This window comes from Rhineura floridana, chromosome 6 (genome assembly GCF_030035675.1).
Source record: "Rhineura floridana isolate rRhiFlo1 chromosome 6, rRhiFlo1.hap2, whole genome shotgun sequence".
In the NCBI taxonomy this organism is placed as follows: Eukaryota; Metazoa; Chordata; class Lepidosauria; order Squamata; family Rhineuridae; genus Rhineura; species Rhineura floridana.
The window spans coordinates 118,385,739-118,412,105 of NC_084485.1; the positions used below are offsets into that span (position 1 = coordinate 118,385,739).

Sequence of the window (26,367 nt, forward strand, 5' to 3'; positions counted from 1 at the left end):
TCACCAGTCCTCCATGATTTCGCAGAGATAATAGACAGCAGTTCTGAGAGTTCTTCAGCCAGTTCCTTCAATACTCTAGGATGCAATTTATCGGCCCTGCTGATTTGAACTTGTTCAAAGTGGTTAGGTATTCCTTCACCATTTGTCTATTAATCTCAAGCTCCAATCCTGCCCCTTCCACTTCATGTTTCCTGGGAGGGTCATAGACCCTTTTTTGGGAGAAGACTGAGCCAAAGTAGGAATTGAGCACTTCTGCCTTTTGTTATCTGTTATCATTTTGCCATCCTCATTGAGTAGCTGTGCCACCATTTCTTTTCTCTTTTACTACGGATGTACCTGAAGAAAGCTTTTTGGTTCCTTTCGGCAGCTCTCACTAACCTCAGCTCATTCTCAGCTTTCGCCTTCCTGACGTCATCCCTGCAATTCTGTGATACCTGCCTGTACTCTTCCTTTGTGGCCTGGCCTTCTTTCCACTTCCTGTATGTGTCCTTTTTTGTTTTCAGCTCATCTCTATGTTTTTTGTGAAGCCACATTGGCTTCTTCTATTGTTTTCCCCCTTTTTTCCTTGTTGGAATTGCTTGCCGTTGCACTTTTAGAATTTCCTTTTTTAGAAACTCCCACCCATCTTTAAGTCCTTTTCTCATTAGGGTCACTTGCCATGGAACTGTACTTACAATTGTTCTGAGTTTATTAAAATGAGCTTTCCTGAAGTCCAGGGTGCGCATATGGCTACTCTCAGCTTTTGCTTCTGTTAAAATCAAGAATTCAAGTATGGTGTGGTCACTTTCCCCCAGAGTTCCCGTAACTGCCACTTCATCCACCAAATCATCTCTATTGGTTAGAACCAAGTCCAGGATAGCTGATCCTCTGGTTGCTTCTTCCACTTTCTGTAGGAGAAAGCTATCTCCAACACAAGTCAGAAATTTCTTGGAGGGGCCGTGTTTGGCAGAATTTGTCTTCCAACAGATACTGGGATAATTGAAGTCCCCCATTACTACTACATCATGCTTCCTCGAAACATTGGCAATTTGCTTTTCAAAAGTTACATTGTCGTCTTCTCCTTGATTGGATGGTCGGTAGTAAACTCCAAGCACCACATTCCTTTTATTACTTGCCCCATTAATTTTAATCTAGATGCTGGATTTTAGATGACTGCAATGGAGAGACAGTCACATAGTGATGTAAATGCCATAGAAAAAGAGACAAAGAACAAACATTGCCTTTTAACACATTCATTATATTAAGGATTGATGTATTTTTGTATCTAATCAAGCACCAACAACTATCAGCAAGGCTACACTCTCTCTCTCTCTCTCTCTCTCCCCCCACATCCTTGTACAGATGCCAGGAGAATCCTTGCATACAACACACAATCTTTAAATCTGTCAATGGAACTCTAATCATTAGTCACATGGAGCATTTGTTTTGCACAAGCTAGATAAGAGACATGACAAAGGATTCTAGAGGAAACTGCCTAGGTGACAGTGCAAAGACTGCTGATTTTATAATACATCACTAGCAACCTAACACTAGCAACCTCTATTATATAAGTATTAGACATCTATCACCAGATGCTGTAAATTAATGTAATATTCATTTCACCTTTTTCATGAGAGATGTGTCACTTCAATTGATGGAATACATGAAACCTAATACAACATCTCTGCCTCTAGAAAGAGGATTTGTGTTCTCTTCTTGCACAATCTTTATGTGCATGTTATACAAGCTAGAGAAAATAAGGTTTCTTGGGAGAAAAGAGTTTTGCAATAGTTTATAAAAATAATTCTCACTAGCATATAAATTTAATGGTTTGTAGGCTTCACCATTAGACTGGAAAACTGTTTCACTGGGATCTTCTCAAAAGTGCACAAACAAACAAACACTGTTTGCTAACAACTATAGCTATATCTTGAATCACTGACATTTGTTTTTGTACACATTATCTGCTAGCAATAAAAATGCCTAGAATCCACCAGGAATGGATTATTCTTAAATGATAACACACATATGCAATGGAAAGAAATATTTTTGTTCCCTCCAAAGTGTGTTAGAGGGCAGTGATACATCAGGGCATCCAAAGACAGCCAGTGTGATGTAGTGATTAGAGTAGGGCCTAGGAGACCAGTGTTAAATCCCTACTCCGCCATAAATCTTCCTGGGTGACCTTGGGCCAGTCACAGCCTTTCACCCTAACCTACCTCACAGGGTTGTTATGAGGATAAAATTGAGAGGGAAGAGAGCCACATTCACCACCTTAAGCTTCTTGGAGGAAAGGTAAAATATAAATGTAATAATAAAGTATTCATACATACGAACATTTACATACAACTGATTTTAAATGAACATTCAAAACTGTACAAAAATACAATAAGTATGAAATCACATGTTAAACATAGGAGCTGCAAATTAAGAAACACAAAGAGTAATTCATTTTAACAAGGTAATATAGTCTTATACTTTGGAATTATAGCTAGTATACAAAATGCCAATAACAAGCTTTTCTAAAATAACTGATTTTAATCATACAAAATTATATCGATGGAAATGGTTTTTAGTCTACAAACTAACACTTGTCAAAAGGTTCATGGTAGAAATGGGAAGAATGCATCCAGTTGGATTTTTCAAGGATCAGTGCTGGGTCCATGGCAGATCAACAACTTCCTTAATTATTTTGAAGAGGGAATGGACACTTATTGAGAATACAAATTATAAAAACTGAAGGGGCAGCAAGTACTTTAGAGGACTGATTAATAATTCAAAATAATTTATGTAGATATCTGGGGTTACAACGATCAAATTAAACTCAACAAGGAACATGAGCTATTACATACATATGAAAGGAGCAGCAACTTGCCACCATAATATTTTAAAACTTATCTAGCCTGTATAGTTGCAGAGTACTAATGCATGCTGGGATACTCATGACTCTAACAGCAGCCCAGGAGACTTCATGGGACTTCACGATACCACATCACTAATTTAGGAGTCAGTGAATTATAAACATCATGATTCCCAAATATTTCAAACACACAGCATATGCATGGGACTTTGTCCAAGGCCTCGCTGAACTCCTCCTGGCTTGGATAATATGCCCTCTGTTGTAACTCTGTTGTGTGTGTATGTGTATTCATAATGCATTTTATGTATTTTAATTATATTCTATGCATTTTAATTTACTGTAATGTTTGTGTTTTTATTGTGTATTTTATTATACATGTGTGCAATTTTATTGTAGCCGCCCTGAGTGCCCTATTGTAGGGTAGAAGGGCAGGAAAGAAATATTTTAAATAAATAAATAAAAATAAACACCCCCAGTGAGAAATGGAAAGCATGTAAACCCATTCAGAGTGGAATGGTGGCAGGTAGACCCTGGAACACACCCAGTCAAATGTACCCCATCGGTGAGATGGACCCTAGAGGCCTTCAACCTTGCTGCATCTTTCCAGATATGGATCAGGCAGTTACATCCATGGAGTCATCTGAGGGGAAGGGAGGTCTCCAGAAGGACCATTATATCACCAAAGTACACCTGAGAAACAGAAGACACCTCGGTCTTTTCAGTTCAGTTCTAATGTCTGGGGAGTACAACGGGGCCAAAGAAAACCAGACCCCTCATCCCATCCACTGGTGGATGCAGATAATGAGTGCTGCTGAAGCTGAGAGTGTTGGCTGTTTGGCAGTGAGGTCCTTGCACACAGAAGGATTTGGAGATTATTTGTGCTTACATGTTTTATATTGCTCTGCCTAGGAAAAATGTTCAGGACTCAAAATGTTCCTTTAAAGTGAGGCAAGCTAAAGGTACCTTGTTGATATACTCTGAATATATCCAACAACTTCACAATACTATTTTATTACACTGATATTTCTGTTAGCATTCTCAGTACCCATGATTGGCAACACCATCTTCTGAACCTGAAGTTGTATCTTTTGCACTTGGTCATTTTTGGTCATTTTTCTTCTGTTAGTCTGGACGAACCAACAAATAATGCTTCAGAGTATATGCTCAAGGTATCAGTAATTATGAAAGAGCAGATGTGGATCTAATACCACCACATTTGCTATCTTTAGTTCAGCTGCTAAATGCACAGTACTGTATATTCAGAAGCATTTAGTTTAACATTTATGATAAAGCAATAAATATTAGCAGGGAAACATTCTGTTTGCAGAATCTACATATCAATTATTAATGAAATGTACATTAGGTTTTCCATTGACTACCATCCTATTCAATACCTATTTTTATGTGTTTATTGCCAGTGTATACCAGCCATTCATATACTTCATCGCTGATGCATAGGGTGTCATGTTTAATACAGAGATCAGCAATTATCTGTAGCTCTTCTTTTGTATAGACCTGAAATAAAAAGGAAAAGGCATCAACATATTGAACGGTATATTCAAAGCCAACATTTTTATTACATTTAGCAGGCAAATTTAAAAACAAAAGTCTCACCTTTCCTATAGGATTGTGAGGGGTGTTCACTATAATAGCCTTTGTTTTGCAATTAAATTTACTTGCAAGTTCAGTGGGATCCAAGACCCAGTCAGCACTAGATGCAACATCTCCAGCTGAAGGTTTCTGGGTTGTAGAAAAATATGTTTTATTAAGTTACAATACACTTTCTTTAAACATGTTCCACTGGTGGTCTTATTATAAGACTTATTCAATTATACAGAATATATGAGTGAACTGCACAGAAATCGCAAATTCTGATCGCTAACATGGCCATTCCTATCACTTGGGACTTTCCAGTGACCATTTTCCTGAACCAACAGATCTAGCCATCAAAATCAAATACAGAACTAACAACACATTCCAAACCCACAATCCACCAGGATGAGAGTGTTTAGATTTGGCAGACTTTGGGCTCTCCCAGCTCAGCCAGGGCTCAGTTGGAGTAAAATCCATCACTCTTGCTCAACCAGGACTCAGCCAGCAGAACTTAAGCCAGCATAAATCCCCTCAAAGGGACATGTCAAGGGCAGGACAGGGCAAGGAGAGACTTACACCTATTCCAAATCACTTTCATCTCAGTCATGTAACCTAGCAACCCAGTGGAAGTTAGCTGGCAAAAAGGGTGGAGTAAGTCTAATTCTTCCTGAAAGAAGTTTGGAATAGCATAAAATACACCAGCTTTCTATAGTTAGGATTGCTCTGCAAGTGTCACAAAGAAAAACAATGGTATAAGTATTTCATATACCCCGTAGTTCAATGCCAATTTTGCTGCCAGTACAGCCTTCCAAGAGTTAAGACACAGCAGTTTGGATCCTCATGAACAGAACTCATTGTAAGGGCATTAGCGTAATGGTGGAGTATCTGCTTTGCATGCAGAAGGTTCCAGATTCAATCCCTAGCATCTCCAGGTAGGGCTGGGAGAGAGTCCTGCCTGAAATCCTGGAGAGACACTGCTAGTCAGTATAGACAATACAGAGCTGGATAAACCAAGGTTCTGACTCAGTATAAGGTAGCTTCCTATGTTCACACTCCCATCACCAGAAGGGGAAGATGATTTTGTTTTTGTTTTTTGCTGATTTCCCCCTTCTCCCAACAGTCCCTTTCACTACCCAAAAATCTGCTCCAGAGAATTAGAAGACCCTTCCGTATAGAATGGAAGATGGTGTTGGGGAGAATGGCAAAAATGCCCTCCTCGCTTCTGCCAAAAGTTGCCTCTGATGGATTGGAGTCCCTTCCACGAATAAGAGCAACTCAGAATCCAAGCCTTTCTGGTATCAAAGAAGTGTTGATATGCTTAATCTCTCCCCTTACCAATCTATTTGTATGTTGATAGGCGGGACAAAGAAGCCAGAGGCACCAGGATGTGTTGGTGTAGGAAACTTAACAAAAATGTCCCTTATTTATTAGCCAGTATGTTAAAGAAGAAAATGTGTCCTATCACCATGGGCTTATAAGAATCCAAAACTAGTATTATACAAAAACCGGAGAAAATTGATAATCACCACCTGCAGCTGTTGTCTTAAAAACCATTTTAAATACGATAACAGACAAAAACGCTCACAGACCCTTGAAGCTGAATAAATAAATTAATTGACTTGGCTTCTCCCAGCCCCCAACTTTTGAATGTCAATGTGACTTTAACATTTATAGCAAAGTCAGCTAACCATCTTAAATTAAATTACTGAACTCAATCTCCTATTTAGGCTTCCATAATTTAATTCTAAACTTTTAGGTGGCATTCAATTCTCATTGTTATTAATTTGTTTACTGCATCTGTTTTATTCCACTGAACACACAAGGCAGAGTAACATGGGAAAGAAATAACCTTCATTATGAAAAAAACAAAAAGTGCAACACTACTCTTCTCTACATTCCTCTCTCTAAAAAAATATGATTATAACAACATACTTACATATCTCAAGGGTATAAAAACAGGCTTTGCTTCTGCCATCCTCACCATTGGCTCATAACAGTCAAAGAAGGGTTCTATTATTATCACCTAAAATAAATATATTGGTAAGCTATATCAGTGAGAAATTACAAAGTGATATCTACCTTTCTTCAGAGGAAGAACCAGCAGAACCAGTGCTAATTCTATATATCTAGGAAAATACATTGCATTAAAAGTTACACTTCTTGAGTCAGCTAACATAGGTAGCATTTTAGATAACAGAAATACTTAAGAGTTTTTTTCGTTTAAACACTTCAGCCACTGCTACTTGATAATGGCTGCTTTTGTGTACTGGGGGTCATAAGAAACAAGTGAAGATTTATAATAATGACAACAGAACTGGAGAGCTGAGGGAGAAACATAAAGCAAAAGTAAAAAGAAAAATATCAAAAGTTAGCTATCACTTCACTACCAATTTTACCCCAATCAAATTATATGGGTTATTTATTTTGATTTAAAACCAACTCTATCCTAAGTACTTAATATGACCGATGTTCTTGATTTTACAAAAGACTGAAATAGATGCCCATTACTGACAGAATCATGCAAATCGAGACAAAGCGCCTAGAGTCAAAGTTGGAAAAATATTTCAAGTATTAAGGGTTCAACATCAACCTTTTCGGTGCTTGAATGCCAAGCACCTAAGGTTTTTTTAGCTCTACCTGGGGCAACCAAGGAAAATAATTTACAATAGGTTGCAAATTAAATGGAAGATTGCTGGACAATCCATGTCAGGTAAACAGTTGCGTTAAAACAAGACTGGTGTCAACCTACTCTTAAAAGCAATAGAGCCAAGCAGGTAAAAAAAAAAGGCGGTAGCCCTACTTCAAAGTTGATTTCTTATCCAACAAAAGCTAAGAAAAGCCAATTCTCTACGCTTCAATAAAACCATCTGCTAAGGGAATGGATTTCATTGTAGGCTTGAGCACTTACTAACAGAACATGGATCGAATTCCAAGAGTGTGTGTGCATGTGCATATGCATGCATATGTGTACATAAGTTTTTTGTTTTAATAAAAGAGAATTTAACAGTTATTTTTCTTTTGGGATGGATCACAAAACTTACTTCATCTTCTACTTCAATGAGTCCCTGTATTGCACTAAACAGAGATCCATATCCTCCTACTGTCACTAGGATGTCAGTGTATGGATCAATCTCTTTTCCACAAACTTTTCCATATACTTGGGACAAGACTTTCACCAACAGTGGATGTCCCTATGCATGTAAAAGCAAAGAAAAAGTACAGACTTATATGCCACTTAATAACAATAGAAAAATAACAGAGCATCATATATTAGCCAAATGTACTATGGCTGATGCAAAAAAGAGAAGAGACATTTGGTCTTACCATGAAACAGTCTTCTCTGTGCATGTCAAAGATGATCTCAGGTGGGTAGCTAGCCCCACCTAGCAGTTGAAAGCAGAAAGAGCACTGTTGCATTTTGTAGGGACTTCCTGCTCTCTGTAGCCCTTTACCACAGTTCTCTTGATGACAAACCAAGTATATGGTTAAAAGCCATGATAAGAACAACAAAAATATGAGGAAAAAACAAATAGCACTCACACATTCTTTGCTAAAGGCCTACTGTGGAAGAAGAGTTGGCAGCCCAGCCCTCCCAGGAAATGGCCCTGAGATCATCTTTGACATGCACAGAAAAGACTCTTTCACAGTAAGACCAAATGTCTCTTCTCCTGTGCATGGAAAGATGATCTCAGGTGGGACATAAAGCTGACCCATGTAGGGTGGGAATATTGCTGGGTTGTTGAACACTATTGGTCCATGAGAATGTGCTGTAGCGCTCTCCTCCCGAAGGCCACCTCCGCTGATGCATAAGTATTTATTTTGTAATGTTTGATGAATGTATTCAGAGTAGCCCATGTAGCTGCCCTGCATATTTCTAGGAGAGAAGCATTGTGGGACAATGCTACTGACATGGATGCCGCCCTAGTGGAGTGGGCCACTGTTCCAACCGGGTGTGTCAGTCTCAGGGAGGCATATGCTAGTGTGATACACGCCTAGTGTTGGTGGACACCTTATTTCCCAACAAAACTGGATGAAAGGACACAAACAAGCTATCTGTCTTGTGGATAAATTTTGTCTTGGAGATATATACTTTTAGTGCTCTCTGCACATCTAATGAGTGCCATGCCTTCTCAGCAGAATGGAATGGGTTGGAACAGAAAGAAGGGAGCACTTGTTGACAGTGACAGTACTTTGGGATTAAAAGAAGGGACAGTACAAAGGACCACTCTGTCTTTATGAAATACATAGTAATGCTTATCAACAGAAAGGGCATTCATCTCAGACACTCAACGGGCTGAGGTGATGGCCACAAGAAACAAAACTTTAAAGGTAAGTAGACGAAGAGGGACTTTACTAAGTGGCTCAAAGGGAGGCTTTTGGAGTGCCGTTAGTACTTCATGTAGGTCCCAAGTTGGGTAACGATGTCCTGTAGGTGGTGCATTCATCGTTGCTCCACGAAGGGAATGTTTGAAGAAGGGATGAGATCCCAGTGGATTATCTGGTAACCCGGACAGGATCGCCGAGACAGCTGACACCTGTTGCTTCAATGTGTTAGGTCTGAGTCCCAATGATAAACCCTCTTTCAGGAAGGAAAGAATCTCAGTGATACCTACTTTCCTATGAGCCATGTTCTTCTTCCACGCCCAGGTGCAGAAGGCCTTCCACATACCCTCGTATATCCTTATGGTGGATAGACATCAAGATGCCATCATTGTGTCCACTACTGGAAGAGAAATACCTTTTCTTAGTAGACATCGCATCGCAATTTCCAGACATGAAGGGCCAGCCACCCTGGGTCTGGGTGTAGCAGCTGTCCCTGAGGGGAAGCTGCAATGGAGAATTGACCGATAGAGGAGCTTAGGAAACCAAGGTCTTCTTGGCCAGAATGGAGCCACCAACAGAACTGTTGCCCTCTCAGCTCGGATCTTTTCGAGCATCCTGAGGATTATTGGAAGTGGCAGGAAGGCATATAGTAGTCCTAGCGGCCTCCGGCATTGCTAATCTTGCAAAAAACCTTTTTATCTGGCAGTTGAGATGAGTGGTGAAAAGATCCACCTCAACTTTTCCAAAGTGTGCTATCATCTGCCAAAAAGCCTCCAGGTGAAGCTTCCACTTTTTGTCTGACTCAACCAGTCTGCTTGCCTGCTGTCTTCCCCCTCAGGTTTTCTGCCATGATGGAGTCCAGATGGGTCTTTGCCCACTGGAACAAAAGTGAGGCTTCCTTCTTGAGTTGGACTGAGCGTGTATCCCCTTGACAGTTTAATGTGCTTTGGCTGACACATTGTCTGTCCTAACAAGCACCGCCCCCAACTGGTGTGACTCCGCAAAGTGCTTCAGTGCCAGTCAAACTGCACGAATAGAGACTTGCAAACTCACGGTGGGTCCTGCTGTGGACCATCTAAAAGGTCTTCCAGCCAGAGAAGGGAGGCCTAGCAAATACTGAGGTAGACGCTGCCCGGATGGACAGCGCACTAGCCTTGTGGACACTCCTGAGGCCCTAGTCCATTTTGTGTTCAGTTGAATCCTTAAGGTGAACATCCAAGTTGTTGGGGTTCAAAGACAGATTTAGGAGATTCACTATGGGGGCATCTACAAGGGGACTTTCAGCTGATCCATGATGTGTTGCTCCAGGGTATAATACTTGTTTGCAATTGGAATGGACTAAATTGCAATGGGATGTCGAACTCTGACGTGACCTTAGGCAGCAATGACAGGAGTTTAAGGACTCTTGGCTTGGGCTTCAGGTCTGGACACACCACAGAAATTCTAGATGCTGAGGGGGCTGGAGAATCTTCTGCAGAATTTAAACTAAGAGCTTCCATGGCTTTACACAAGAGTGGAAGAAAGTGAGCTTCCTGGAATATCCTGTTGGTCGAAACCTCTTCAGATGCCGAATCCCCGTTCCACTCTTCTACATCTAGAACAATTAACTTGTCATCTGGGTCAGTCATTGAGTCCTCCCGAGGGTGGGGGTGTCTGCCCTGGGCAGTGGCATACGCGTCTGGTGATGTGTGGGTAAGTAGAGGTTGCACATTCGAAGATGAGTGTGGTTTCTGAGCCGCATGTGCCCTAGATGGGGCTGGGTTGGATCCTCCTGCCACTGCCCTGTTCTCCATAGGGTGTTGCTTAGGCACTGAGGAGACGGATAAGTCTATGGCCAGGTCCGATAGAAGAGATTCCCTCAGTTGTTCTTTTAGTTGCTGAAGCATCTGAGAAGTCAATTGCAGCTGTAGAGGCTGAGCATGATGACAATGAGGGTGAGGCTGTGCCACTCCCTCCCTCACCTCTTGTGTGTCCTGGAAGCCCACAAAGGGTTCTGGAGAAGTTCTGGTAGAGATAATGTTGTTTAAAGGATTAAAGGATTTACTTGGGGGGTAGGCCACCTTACCCCTCTGATAGAGATTCCAAGTTCCCTTGCGCCCTACAGACAGTGCTGTGTGAGTCCACTAGTGCCTCTGCACTTAAGTTGTGAAGCTCTTGTTGGTTGCTAGGATCCCCCAAATCAACAGAGACCACCCTGCCTACTAATACACCTGCCTCAGCCACCTAGTGCCTGCTGGTACAGGAGTGGGCTAAAGCTACCTCCGTATCTGAAGTCATTTCCTGCCTTGCGTCTGAAGCCTATCTTGGTAAAGGAGGTGGAGCAGAGCCCCACTTGGGGGAAGGCGGGAGTGGTTTGGACCTCTTGGCTGGGACCAGTGATTTGCAAGTGGCTTTCCCCATTGGGAACAATCAAGCCGTGGGACTTATGGGGGAGGCGGCTGGCCGTTAATGCAGCAGAGATTCCCAGGGAAAAGACCATGTTGACCCCTGCCTTGAACTTCAAAGTCCTCCTCGGTTGCGGTCAGTAAATGGGGGAGGAAAGAACTTAAAAGCGGTGTGCTCCTAGTGAGGCCACTGTCAGTTGCGGAGGACGCCACAAGGGCCATGGGTGCATCAGTTGGAAGGGCTGATTGGAGGCTTCAAGACTGTCATTAGGGCTGCTGGTGCGTCGCTGTTGTGAGGCTTGTAAACTTGGAGGCTCCTGCACACCAAGTGGCAAATGGGCGGGGGAAGAAAAAAGGTGGCGGCGGCAGCAGGAGAGAGAATCCAGCACCAATCAGAGGGGCCTCCAGAGGTGGCCTACGCTGTAGCCCGCTGAGGGAGGGCGTTTGGATGCCGCCGTTGGGGCCACTGTTGCAATGGCGCCAAGCAGCCTCGGGGTTTCTTTGCACCAAGCTTGCCCAAGTAACACGGAGAGGGGGAATCTAGCTTGCAGGTGGTGGGAAAGGAGGATTCCCCCGTTGAGTAGACCTCCCACAGCAGCGGCCCAGTGCCAGGGCCCGCTGAGGAAGCGGGGGGGGGGAACATGTTTTTTTGGTGTTTTTAAATATAGAGGGAGAAATGAAGAAGAAGGGCAAGGAAAGGTAGGCAATGTAGGACAGACAATACAAAGACAACTATACAGGCCTGAACCAAGGAGCAGAGAGCCAAATCAACTGTTCTTGGTGAAAGCAGAAAGAGAACTGTGGCAAAGGACTACAGAGAGCAGGAAGTCCTTGCAAAATGCCACAGCGCTCTTTCTGCCTTCAACCACTAGGTGGAGCTAGGTACCCACCTGAGATCATCTTTCCATGCACAGGAGAATGGCCAAATTATACATCTTTAGAATAGTATGTCTAAGAGTAAGATTCAGATACAATTAGAAGCCGTTACCACATCTGGGAGAGAATCTGGTATGCTAAGCTGAACAAGAAAAATAACGTAAGGCACAACTCACGTGGAATCTCTTCTATACAGCCAACACTCCACTGAATAGGAGTCTTTGTGCAAGATCACAAGCTGTCAGTTGTACACACAGTTAGTCAATAAGATTAAAATCTATGACAGTGTTCCTTTTAAGAAAAAAATTAAACAACCTTGAAACAAAAATATTCATAAGACTAAGAAGGTGTAATGTATTCCAGAAACAGTTATGCTGCAGTTTATGGGTCACTTAGAAAGGAATAAATAATCCAAAACAGTAAAATCCACATAGTACGAATTTCCAACATGGGAGTTCTGTTGCACTGCCTCTTCTCACTCAGTCTACTACTCATGGATACCCTTCTAACTACAGTATAGCCTTTGTAAAAAATATAGTTAAGAATATGGGGTCTCAGGCTCTGCACAGGGCACAGTAGCCCGAAAAGTCAAGAAATTTCAGTCAGAGGTGGAGTAAGAACCTGAATGTGTGGCAAGGTAAGAAAGTGGATACAAGACTGCTACATTACAGTAGCAGCAATCTCTCAGAGGATTTTAAAATGTACTCACAAAACCCCGTGTATACTGGTTCAGCCTATCCATAGAGGATGCTTTTGCTAATTCTTCTTTAACATAGATAGGAGGAGATATATCTGGAAGTCCTTGTCCCAGATTAACAACTGAGAGATCTGCAGCAACTTTTGTAAACTCCACCCTAAGAAAGGAAGAAATTATTGCAACAATATTTCATTCAAATCTACAAGGAAGGATACTCCAGATTCATGGTAAATCAGAAACACAAACTAGAACACATAGCCCTGTGGTAACCACCGAGAGAGCAATCAATCAGATATCAGTTATTCAGATATCTCAGAGGCCTGATTTCCATCAGCCTAGGTCTAGGTCATACTTCCAGGCTAGAATTAGGTGTTACGAGAGTTACATGGCTATTGTCAAAATGAAAAGCCCTGCATTTTATCCTCCGCTCCCAATAACATCTAGTAATCCAAAACATGTGATGTCACATAACCAACTCCAAGATTACCCACCCATGCAAGCATTAGCTAGTGAAGTACAGCAAGGGAAGATGGAACCCAGAACACAGCAACTACACATTTTGGATTCTAAATGTTACAGAGGGAGTGATGATGGGACAACACAGGGCTGCTTTGGCAGTAGTCATATAACTCTTATAATGTTTACTTTTAACTTCAGAGGGAAGAGAAGTGGAAGGTAACATACCCATACTTTGCTTCGTTAGTAGGTGTTGGAATGCCCACTAGTGATGCTAGCCCATCCTGGAGCACAAACTTAACACCCTTTCCAAAGTGCCCATTAAAGCAGTGCAACACTGGAACACCTGTTTGTTCATGAACTGTCTCAGAAGTGGCCTGGGCTAATTAAATTGTTGAGAATTTTCCAAACTGCTTCCTCAGCAAGACTGTTTAATCCAACAATCATCACACCCATTCACATCTATGAGCTCAGTTTCTATTCATGCTCACAGCAGGTCATGGACCGTACAACACAATTCATGAACCTGCTTCACTGATGTGACCAAAAGCTAGCCTTAATGTTTTGGAAGCAGCCATTCTCTACTTTTGTCACTTTCTCCACCATTCCCTCTCTACTCTCACCTCTCTGATGCTGATGAAATAAAAATAATAAATTACAACTCTCTACCAATTTAAAAATTGCTGTTGATCATCTACTTTTAACCAATTATATTTAAAGATAAATTATTAATATCTCAATATAGGTATCTTTTTTAGATTTGTAAGGGAGTGGACTGTAATTTAGCATTTAACAAAGAAAAAGCCACCATTTGTATTTAGAAGAAAGGCCTTCTTTAGTACTCCATCAATCAAAAACCTGATTGTACCAATCTGCTATCTGGGTCAAAAGGATCACCCAAAAGCCATAAAAACAGTTCATTATTTAAACATAGTATCATTTGCAAGTTTGTTTTTTAAAAAAGCCTTCGCTGAGACCTTCCCTTTTCCACTAAAACATAGATGGGCCCCTCAGGCCAAGGGGAAAACGCAGAGCTCCAGGCCTCTCTCTCTGGCCCTTGCAATTGTGCCCAAGTCACACCCCTTGTCCCCAATCCATAGCCCTCACTGGGCCTGCTTCCCACCCTCCTTCTTGAGTGTTTTCGCCTGGCTAGAATGTGTCCTTGAACTCTGATAACGCTTCTTGTTCAGAGGACAGAGAGGGAAATATACCTCCTGCACAAAGGTAAAATAAGCATTCATTGCTCTGCCCACTTTTGCTTCTGGCCCTGCCCACCACTAGCAGATGGATCCCTGACAGTTGTTTAGAAGGGAAGGGAATGTGGCCTTAGGGCTGAAAAAGTTTCCCCACCCCTGCACTAAACCATATAGTGACACAAGTCATCAGGGTCAACAATGCTCTACAATGTATCATAAAGTGCAAAAGCCTACACATAAAGTATGTGGGGTCTAACTGACCTCACATTTTTAAACATTAAAAAAACATAATTATAACAACTGCACAAGTATAACAGAAGTTTGTCATTCTGGTCTGAGATTACTGCAGAGTTTTGCATCGAGAAAATGAGAATCAATCTACAATGAGCTTCTACTTAGTTTGTCAAGAAATGCTTTTCGGGGCAAAAAATATGCAACAGGTCTAGATTGCATGTAGACTAGGTAGAAAAAAACAAAAACTCAGCCTCCTTTGATTCTAGAACAAAATGTGTGTATGCAGTCTGTAAGTCTACTATACATCTCTGCTAGGGCTTCAAGGTTTAATTAAAGCTTCCATTGTTTAAATAATTGGGGCCAACATTAACTGAAAGGCATGAGTTAAGGTGATAATGGTTGAGTTGGTGAGGCTATTTTACTTTAATTTCTTACATTAGTAAGGGCTGAAAAAGAAAATATTAACACTCGGTCAACTGGTGGAGTTAAGTGCTTTCCGACAGCACTGAAAAAATCCATAAAACATTTGTATCAGTCTTCCAAAAAGCCCTGTTGTAGGTAATCTTCAACCATGATGAGGTATGAATTGCCACGTGATGTTTCAGGGACCCCTTCCTTAAGTTAGTGAAAAATCAATGTTTTTACTCTTATGGCTTTTGAAGGCAATTCTACCTCATTTGAATTATTATTATTATTATTATTAAGATTAGCTAAGAAAAAGCAGATTCTGATTTGCACATTGAAAACAAATCAGTTCTTTGTCCACAAATCCAGAAGCGTCAACAACAGCATTTGGGGTTTTCAAGAAAATTTGAGACTTGTAAGTGATATGCCAAAGGAAGGAACAGTGAGTCTGCATTACTTTGCAGTATGTCCATTTGAAAACAAATGTAGGCAGTGTTATCCATAGCTACCCAATGACATTGTGGGTGGGCGTATACCAAGATCACAACATGTGGATTTTTCAGACACATAATCTAACCAAAGGGAGGGTTTTCAAACACATATTAAGTAACCACAGCCACCCATCTGGATGGCAGGATCTACAATCAATCTAGACTGAAAGTAGCATGTTGAGGATGAATAATTCCATACTGAGAAAAACTACATTTCTGCGCTACAAATGGGTAAGTGTGTACGAGCCACAGGCTATACAACTAGTAATGAGTACTATGGCTAATCAAAGGCCCAGTCTGATCTTTTAACCATAAAAGGAACAAAGGGGAAAATTTGTACATAAGAGGCGAAGAGAGAGAGGAGAGGTACACAAAACACTGCAGCCCACACCCAAGGGCTTCATTGACTGAAAGCAGCCCAAGACGTTTTCCCACACACTGGTCACCAGGTAATGTAGATGAAAAGCATACAAATGGAACTACAAAGTGTACAGATGTTTTCATTAATTATTACTTACCATACATTGCTATCAAGCCCTTCAATTCGTTTTGCATTTTTGTGCTTGAAGGTCATGGTCTACACATAAGAATCAAAGACAGAGAATTTTTGTTAGAAGTACAAAGTATTGTATTAGTAGACACTACGGTAATGCATGACGTTTATACTCACAGTTCCTTCTAAAGCTCATGGAACTGACAGGTGCTGCATACACAGTTCAATGTACAACTAAACCAATAATCTTGGAGAATACAAATTTGACAAAATGTCAATTTATTCAAAGATACTAAAGAAAATGGTCAAAATTTAGTATCATTTCTATTCAAATCCAATACAGGAAATAGTGTGTCATAGATGTACATTACAGCATAACCTTTTAGCACTTGTTTGAAAACATAGGGGTTGAGGAAATGTGATTTATACATCTTGTTGCTTTTCTGTTTTATTATTATTATGTTTGCTTTTCAAAGACAGCTGTAAAGTCAAAGCAACTCACAGAGCAAATGCAAAGGCTAGGCTATATCCATAACACAGATTAATAAAAACTTGTAGTGACATAGCTGCAGTACAGATAAAATGAAGCACTGTTCTAATAACCATCATCCTATTTCTCAACCACTGACCATACTCCAGTTCCAGATCTTGGACTCCATACCATTCTCAGAGGCAAAATTTTATTTATTTATTTATTTAGCAGCTTTGCTTTGGAAAGACAACCCAAGCAACTCCACATTCTGGACCTCTGCATTGCCTAACTTCAACATAGCCTTATTCAGATTTTTTTTACAGCTTCTGAAGCTGCTGCTGGGATGGTGATGGAAAAGAGGCTCCAACTTGGTCTCATCTATAGTTTTAATCAGACTTGTATTTAACCACTCTAACCATCATATTGACTCTCCAGAGTCCTTCTGAGCTCCAGCAGGAGGCACAGCTGGCTTGGGATGCACTTTTATGGATGCTGATTGAGCACCCATTGGTTACCAGTAATTCCATATAGGCAAACGAATGTTCCCTCTAGGTATGTGATTGGGCTGATGAAGCAGGAACAGCGCACTCTGCTTCACCATCCTGATCCACTTCCATACATGCATGGAAGAAGTGAAGCTGGCAAAATGCGGACAGAGCCCTCTGCATTGGCCACTGGGGTCCAGAGGGACTCTGGAGAGCCAGTGTAGTAGTTAGAGTGCTGGACTAAGGCTATGAACACACTAGTTACCTAGAGCAAGCATTTCCATTGGCCACAATTGGAGGGGCAATGAGTTGATCTGCCAATCATTTGTGAAATCTCTTTGTAGCTGAATTTTAATTAAAAAAACACATTCGAGCTGATTCCACCAGGGTTTACAGTTAAAGGGAGCAGGCTTTGACTAGTGTTGTGTGCCCCAATTTTCAGAAAAGAGAACTGCAAAACTGGAACCGGCAGAACAGTAAGTGTATCTCGACCCTAAGACTGGGGAAACCCAGGTGCAACTCCCCACTCAGCCATGAAGCTCACTAGATGACTTTGAGCTAGTAAATATCTCTCAGCCTACCTTACCTCATGGCTTTGTTGTGAGGATAAAATGGTGGTGATAGGGGAGAACTTTGTACACCACCTTGAGCTCCTAGGAGAATGGCAGGATATAAATGTAATAAATAAAGATGATGGGGGCAGCTTGACTGGCACAGGCTGCAAGGGAAACAAAAGGAAGAAAAAAAATCCTGTTCCAAGGCTCTTTTTTGCCATCTTTTAGGACTCAAATCCGCTCTGTTGAACAGCTTATTGTATTCTAATTCTTCTAACATTCACTTTAATATGCAGATAACTGATCAGCTAGAAACATTTGAAAGCACAAAACTAAGTTTATAGCTGATTCTAGTGTAAGAAATATTAATGTCCCTAGATGTATATATATATTCAAAAATAAATAAACAATGCTCAGTAGTGATAGCAATTCCTGGTCAGAAAGAGTAATCCAATGGAAACTGCAGGTAGAAAGTAAAAGTAAAAACAGGCCTTAACTCTCCAGAAACTGTAGAATATGAATCTTGCGCATGAACTGATTAATGTAGAGGTTAATATAGGCCAATGGGAAAACTAATTAGGACTGCATTAAAAAGGTACATGCAAACACTTCCTTATGAAACTGTATTAACAGTACAATTCCATATGTGTATACTCAAACGTAAATCCCATTATTTCAATGGGGCTTACTGCCAGGTTGGCTGTGACCCTCCAGATATGGTTGAACGACAGTTATCATCATCCCTGACTACTGACCATGCTAACTAGGGCTGATGGGAGTCCAGTAGCATCTGGAGGGCCACAGACTATGACAACATTTTTGCCAATTAAGGCAGGATTCCAACTTAAATCTGTCAGAGTTGGATCAACCAAGAGCCCCGTGGCACTTTACAGACTAACATGTCTAGATAGCAGAGCTTGGAAAAGTTACTTTTTTTGAACTACAACTCCCACCAGCCCAATCCAGTGGCCATGCTGGCTGGGGCTGATGGGAGTTGTAGTTCAAAAAAGTAACTTTTCCAAGCTCTGCTAGATAGCCATACTGGCCTACTACAAAAAACAGTCATTATTTAAACTTCTGGTCAACACCAACTATATTCAGTTGACGCTGTTATACAACTCAGCTTGAATGACTGCAATAAGAACAGAAGCAAGCATAAAAAAACTCTTATTGCACAGACATTTGCTCAGTGCAGTAGATGAATTAGTTTTCAAGTGCTTCATAATGCTAAAGAGTGAAGCAAACACCTTAAACAAAACCAAGATATCCAGATTCAGGATCATTGCCATGAGGGACCCCTAAATAAATATAGTAAGATGCACATATAATCACATAAGCTATCAAGACATGGAATACATACTGCAGAAGATGAAAACCTGAAGTATCTCAAAGGGTAAGTAATCTTCAGTAGTGATGTTCTAATGCCAAGGTAGCAGAAGCATTGCTGAGCAAAGAACATGCCTGCATAACAATACATTTATAAGGACATGAAAGAAGTACACACAGACAATAGTACCAAATACCAGACAATAATTGTATAACTATTCTTCAATATACCCTGAAATGAGTACTATATACACATAATTAACCTTGGATTACACTCAGCGATGAGCCAGCAGACAGTAAAACAAATGGGTCGGTTCAAATTAATACAAGAAACAAGAAAAAGGAATAGAATTCAAGAGAGGCAAAGTTACTAAGCACTCCCGAGTCAGAGAAATAGAAATAACCTGCTCATGCAATGCAAACTAGTAAAACTCATAACTATGAAAGAGCAGTAAGATCAAAGCGATGGCCTAATATGACACCAGAGTGCTTATGACCACAATTTAAAGAGCTGCCTTGAAAAAAAAATCTTCTCATCTTAGAGATACTTGTAATATTGTGAAGTGATGTAGAAGTCATGGAATGACAGCAAGGTACTGAAATTTGCAGACAATGCAAGATTATTCAGGATTATGAAATGCTAGGCAGATGGTGAAGAGATCAAAAGAGATCCCACCAAACTGAGTGAATGGGTAACCAAATGAACAATGAGATTTTTAAATATAGCAGATTGCAACCTAAAAAACAACAATCTGAACCATATAAGCTTGATAACATCTGAGTTGCTACCACTACACAGGAAAGAGATCTTGGGTTAAATGGGGCTAGCTCATTGAAAATGCCAGCTCAGTGTACTGCAGCAGTGAATAAAGTGGATTTGAAGTTAGGAATGATGAAGAGGGGGACTAAACATAAAATGACAAGTTTCATTAATGTCCCTATATAAAGCTATGATTCTGCTGCCAGTTTTATAATACAGGATACACCCACTCTCCAAAGGATATCCTAGAACTGGAGAAAGCACAGGGAAAAGGTCATACAATCGGAGTACTCCCCTGCAAGGACAGGCTAAACCTTGTTAACATTTTTAGCTGGGGGGTGGGGGTGGAGATGCCAGCACAGAGGGTATGACAGTGGTTCAATAATTCAAAACTATATCACCAGAATCTTAGATGGTTTTAAAGGGTTAGACAAATTCATGAAAGCTATGGCTATTAACTATTGATAGACATGACGAACCAGAAAGCCTGAAAGTTTGAGGTAAGCAACTGGGTGTAGATGTTACATCAAACTTTCCCAAAGTATTTAGCTGGCCATTTCTAGTGGCAGAATGCTGCACTAGATTGATGTCTCTGATCGTGCACAACTGCTCCTATGTTCTGTACCTAGCAATTTTAATACAGCAATCACTGTTAGTAACGGTTCCAAAACTTTTTAGCTTTTGATAGTTCAAAAAGATATAACTGCCTGATAATTGGTAGACAATTCTACAGCTGATGACATCTATTCTATTGTTTGGTTCAATGGATCTTCATAGGTGCCACTTATAACAATAGTGAGAGTTAAGTCCATGATCATACTAATTACAGTTTGCTTTCCCCATGCAAAAACACAACCACCAGTTCTTTCTTGTACTAATAGCCCCTTTCATGTTATACTTGGCTACAGATACATGGCCAAAACAATTGGCATGTATCTGCACTCTGAATTTTTAAAGAAACACATCTCTAAAAGAATGGTTTCTCAGTCAGCGAGGAATTTCAAGTAAAAACAAATGTAAAGTCAGCCTAAATTTAGTATAAATCACCTAGAAAAAACAAACACCAACCTTATAAAGTGACATAGAAATGGCACAAAAAGTTGGTTTCCAAATAAACCTCAGAATTACAAGGTAGCATTATATATACGGTCAGAGCCAAAGATTAGTAACCAATAGTGCAAACTGTACAACACAGAAAAAGTGCAACAAGCACACAATAAATTGCATTCAACATGTTGCACTAAGATGTAATAGTCTGCAGAAAAGAAATCCAGACTTCTTATCACTTCATTGCGAAGAACATTTTCAGCACATTTATCAGGTTCAAGCATAATGGGCATTCCCATTATGTGAGCAGGCTTTAACAAGACATGGTGAGTCTCAGGATAGTGGAGTCTCCACCTCACCTCTTTTCCTCTTTCATGGACCAGGGAAGGTAATCAAAAGCTTCTGCTTTGTTTAAAACTAACCAGTATTCCTTGACATTCAAACTCAGGGAACTGTGGTTAGTTTATAACAGAAAATAGAGGCTTTAAGAACACAAGATGAGCTCTACCGGATCAGGTTCAAAGGATCTTATTCTCCTATATAGCATCCTATTCTCACAGTAGCCAAATAGATGTCTACGGAAAGCACACAAGCAGCTTACAATCTCCTCCACTGGTATGCAAAAGTGGAGGAGAGGGGAAGGGAAAGGATGCAAGAATGAAGGCTTTCTGTAGGAAACCATGGCTTCCGGTTACATGTGAATTTGGCCTTACTGTATTGAGGTCATAAAAGGTTATTATTTTCTTGAACATCAGTATGAAAAATTCAGAATGAAAATTACTCAGATAGATTATTCAAGACTGCTTACTTACAGGAGTCACAAATTTCCTTTTTGTTTGGGCATAAGATGGGGAAAATATTCAGGTTTGATTAACATAAAACTGATAGTGAGCCTACAAATAGTAGTTTTTATCCTGAAATGTATGTTAAGGTATTCTGCACAAGTACCTCAAATTTGAGGTTGCATAAGTAAGGAGAAATTCAACTGCAGCAACTTCTCCAATTACTTCATCATTCCACCAAAGGAAAGTACAATTCCTCAGTTTCTATCAGGGCTGTGGAGTCGGTACGCCAAACTTTCAACTCCGACTCCTCTATTTTTCTACTGTCCGACTCCGACTCCACCCAAAATTGCTTCCAACTGCACAGCCCTGGAAAGGGCTGTAAACGTCTTTTTAAATTGGAAGCTCTCATAGGAGCATTTTTATCGCTGCCTGAATATGCGCTGATCTTGGCATCACAGCATTTGTCTTCACCTGGGTCCTGTGTCATACACTGACACACAAAATGTTTCCCATCTTGAGTTATGGTGAAATGCTCAACTACAGCTGACTTCATGGGAAGCTTCTTTGACATTTTGAATTTATAGTTTAAAAAATTTGTCAATCAAAATTTATTTTGAAGTCGGAGTCGGTACATTTCTACCGACTCCGACTCCACCCAAAATTGCTTCCGACTCCGACTCCACAGCCCTGGTTTCTACTAATTATGACTACAAATTGGAAGGTGAGATCCATGGTGATGATCAAACTGTTTTTCAGGAAATTTGTCCACCTTTCCTCATGGAAGAACCCTTCAAATGGAGCCAAGGAGCCAGTTTGAAAACTACTGACATTATTTCTACTATTCATGGAGTAAGTACTATGGAAAGACAAAATCCTTGCTTCCTGACTACAGAAAATCCTCATCCCCAGCACACATACCTTGGCTTTGGAGATTTCTCAGAGCCCACGCATTTTCAAGCCTATCTTCAGGACTAAGGGCTAGAAACTTACTTTAAAGAAAAAAATTAAACATGATACTCTCAGGATGTTGAATTATGCATCCCATTTTTGTGCTTACAAGGATGATCACAACACTGCAGAATATACAGTGCTGCTTAAGCCCTTTCTGTGAGATGCAAGAAAGCTGTAAATAATATGGAAAGATATCAGGCTTGATAAAAGGAGATTATTCAATCAGATTGTTCTTATTACAAGCCTCTGCTACAGTTTCTCTTTTTAAGATAACTTCGTTTAACATTACATCAGAATTTAATGCAAACATAATCTTTTAAAACTGATTGTAAGGCCCTCATATACTTAGGAAGGTGAGCTTTCAGGCTGCTTTTCTTCCTAAAGAAAAAACTGTGGGGGGAAACGTTGTCATCAGTGATCATACAGTACAACAGCCCATGTGCTTATATTAGGACTAGATATTGTGAGCTAAGGACTTTCACTCCTATTTTAGGCCTAGTAACTACCTGATCCCTGAAACTGGCTCAATCAAGACTCTAAGTATAAATCGTTACGATTCTTTGATTATAGAAACCAGTCAGCAGTATGCATGTTTATTCAGAGCAAGCCTAATACTAGAGCAGCATAGCAAGGCAGAATGATGGATCCACATCTAAAGCTCTGCTGCTTGCAATAGCTAGGGTGGAAGGCATGTGCATCTCCAGCTTTGAACTGGTGCAGTCAAGGACCCCAAAATTAAGCCCCTGCTAGGTTTTGGATCTTGTGAATCCAAAGCCACCAGCACCCCACAAGACTTTCCACAGGCTACTGCCAGCAGAACTATGACCAGTGGTTTGTTTTGTTGTTGTTTTGGTAAAAAATGAGATGCTGGTACTTCTAACTTTATAAAAGTGCTATGGGTGCCAATCCAAAATGGTTGCCATAGCCAGCAAAAGAGAGAGGCAACATTACTCTGTACCAGTGAGTACTATCACAAAAAAGCACTACAACCCTCCAGAAGTTGTGGGTCTACAGCTCCCATCATCTCTGACCACTGGCCATGCTGACACGGGTTGATGGAAACTAGAATCCAACAAAATCCGGAAGGCGGAAATTCCCCACCCCTGCTTGGCCTAATTTGTGTTATTTGACCCTGAAGCTTCATCCTAAACTGTTTCTTTGGGATGATATACACATTCTGCAATACTGATGAAGGTAAAATTCATCACCCAGAGAACTGAGGGGTGTTGCATTATGACAGTCCAACCCAAAATAAAAGCACTTGGTACATTTAGGATACACCGATCATCTAAGTCATTTTAAGGCGGTGAAACTGGTCACCTACAGCAAAGCATTGCCATTTACCACACCTGGAGGGGAAATAGGTTGATCTACCGATCAGTTGTGAAATCTCCTTGAAGCGAATTTTTTAAAAAACTTATTGAAGCTGATCTCATCAGGTTTTACAGTAAAAGGTGGCAGGGTTTGACTAGCAGAGTATGCCCGTTTTCAGAAGAGAAAGGTGGACATGCGCTGGAATCGGCAGAACAGTAAGTGTGTTTCTACATTCAGACAACATATTTACTAAGCATTGATCCTCACCTGATTGCACAATTTTGTTTGTGGGATGGTTATATGATGTCGACTGTTTACTGGCCACTCATTCCGATTTGTGTGCAGGAAGGTTACGCAATGTCTCCTCAAGCAATTGTTATTATCACACTTTCTAGTGCATTTTTCCATTCTGTTCCTTATTGCAAAAAGTTTTTAAGGAAGTGTTTTGTTGGACGGAGAACCAAACTCACTTTGGGTAGAAACTCATTTACTGTTCTGCCGGTTCCAGTGTGTCTCCACCTCTCTCTTCTGAAAACGGGGACACATTATGCTAGTCAAACCCGCCCCCTTTTACTGTAAAACCTGGTTGGAGCAGCTTGAGTGTATTTTTTTAAAATTCAGCTTCAAAGAGATTTTGCAACTGATTGGCAGATCAACCCATTCCCCTTCCATATGTAGCTAATGGAAACTCTTTACTGTAGGCAACTAGTATGTTCACAGCCTTTAATTGCAAAAGCTGAATTTGCCAGCATGCAACTGAATCTCAGCACAAAACAGCAAGGCTGGAAGCAGCCCAAGTTATCTCGATTCCTAAAATCCTTTCGTCACTTGATGCGATTCTGAGTAGGCATTCAGTAAGTGGATAAAGATAAGGTACCCTGGCAAACATTGCTGTCCAAAAATTAAATACAAGTAGCCTCGAGCCTTAAAATATTGCAGCAGTGGGCACCAGGTTAACCTGTAAAATCTCAGGTGGTTTGGGACCAGAGGTGTAGTCGTCCAGGGACTCGGGAGGTCTTATACCCCTTACTTTTTTGGAAGCAGAATTCCACAGGGTCCCTATGTCTCCAGCATCCTATGAGCCAATCAGCATGTGTTAGCCACTGAGAAGAGTCTTCTAATATGCTACCTTGTTCTTTCCTGCTGATTTGGAGCCAATCAGAGTGAAAGGAAGTGAGATAGCCACCGAGAAGACTGTTCTCAGAGGCTAACACTCTCCCTTTTCATGCTTATTGGCTCCTACGGATATCTGCATTAACAAGGGTCTCCGTCTCAACCTAGCAAAAAAAAAAAAAAGGTGGGAGAGGAGGTGACTATGACTATCATGAAGGGACCCTCCACTTCTAAATTTGACACTACCACTACACTACTGCTTGGGAGTCGGGGCATTTGTAATACTTCTGCAACGAGCAGAATGTATCCCACACAAGCTCAGAGACATATTTGTTTTAAAAATAATTTTAAATGTAGTTTAATTTAACATTGTTTTAACTCCAAGGCAGAGTTCTGGCATTAAAGCAACTGACCCAAACGAACCATTACCGACACTCCCTGCCTGGAGATTGAAGAGACTTAATTGTAAGAATAATAAAATAATAATTTATTAATAACATTATTATTATTACTACTACCCTCTCCTAGTCCTCCGCACTCCCAAAACGGGAGAGGCTTTCACCTTCCCCTTTGTCATCCTCCCCTCTCGGTATGGGGCTGGTTCCCCCTCTGTGCCTGTCATCCTCTCCCTCGAAAGGTTCATGTGTATGCTTCCAAGAGGCTCCTCCGAGGCCATTTTCTCCCGCTCTTCACTAATCTCTGAATCTGTGAAGAGACTGAAAGCCGTTTTAGCGGGAGAAAACGAAGGACGAGCGGGAACCACCGAGGCAATTGAGGGGGCATTCAAAAAGGGCAGCTCGAGCACGGTTTCCTTTTCTGTACCCAGGCGCAAAAAGCAGGAACTCAAACAGCTTACCTCGCTTTTGCCGGATATGGCGTGTAGTTTCCAGCCGAAAGGAGGGGAAGACGAAGTAGCAGGGGAGTGGCTAACCAAGCCGTGGTGAGAATCTGACCGGCTTGGCTCTTTCTCGTTCCTAGTGCCATTTAGGGCTTCGCGACGGTCGAGTCCCTGCAGCCAAGGGAAAGCGCTTACTCGTTTCGCACTCCGCGCGCCTCCTGTTCTGTATCTCCACCTTGCAGCTTTAGGCTGCAAGCAATACACACTTACCTGGGAGTAAGGCCCATTGAACCCAACGGAGCTTACTTCTGAGTAGACATGTATTGGATTGCAGCCTTAGTAACAATTTATACATTCACTCAGCTGCTCTGTACATTCCCTAAACAGTAAAGAAAGTCCTTTTCTCTTGAAATAGGACAGGTTCCTACTATTATAGACGTTCAGCGTATGCCGAAACCCTCCCCCCCCCGTCAGGCGTTTCTAGCTTACCTGCTGTTCATTTGTTCACAACCAGCATTTTGAATAGGTCTGTTTTATTATGTTTTTATGATGTTTTACTGTTTGTGTTTCCTTTTTTTGCTATACCCGTTGGTTATTTTGCTGTTTAGCGTCTAATGTTTTGCGGTCTCCCCACCCACTCCCCTGACCAAACCATTTCAGGATGTGGCATACGCCCCACCACCTTTAAACACTAATAATAATCACTGAGCATATGAAAAAGGTTCAATTCTAGCC

The 26,367-nt window shown here is 41.0% G+C and overlaps 1 protein-coding gene across 5 annotated transcripts in view; it reads right to left on the reverse strand.

Moving 5' to 3' along the window:
• The window catches only part of KYAT3 (kynurenine aminotransferase 3), a 44,575-nt gene extending 18,730 nt beyond the window's left edge, over positions 1-25,845 (reverse strand). The window contains exons 1-9 of one of the 5 annotated variants that reach the window (XM_061633591.1): positions 25,651-25,845; positions 18,859-18,959; positions 17,531-17,662; positions 16,013-16,071; positions 12,725-12,869; positions 7,474-7,623; positions 6,369-6,455; positions 4,454-4,579; positions 4,234-4,354 (exon numbers count right to left, since the gene is read on the reverse strand). In XM_061633591.1, the coding sequence (XP_061489575.1) occupies positions 4,234-4,354; positions 4,454-4,579; positions 6,369-6,455; positions 7,474-7,623; positions 12,725-12,869; positions 16,013-16,071; positions 17,531-17,662; positions 18,859-18,957 (919 nt within the window). In that variant the 5' untranslated portion in view covers positions 18,958-18,959; positions 25,651-25,845. Of the gene's footprint in view, positions 1-4,233; positions 4,355-4,453; positions 4,580-6,368; positions 6,456-7,473; positions 7,624-12,724; positions 12,870-16,012; positions 16,072-17,530; positions 17,663-18,858; positions 18,960-22,334; positions 22,355-25,650 lie in introns of those variants that run through there. The other 4 variants (XM_061633589.1, XM_061633590.1, XM_061633592.1 and 1 more) reach the window with 4 other exon arrangements.
• Positions 25,846-26,367: the final 522 nt, after the last annotated feature.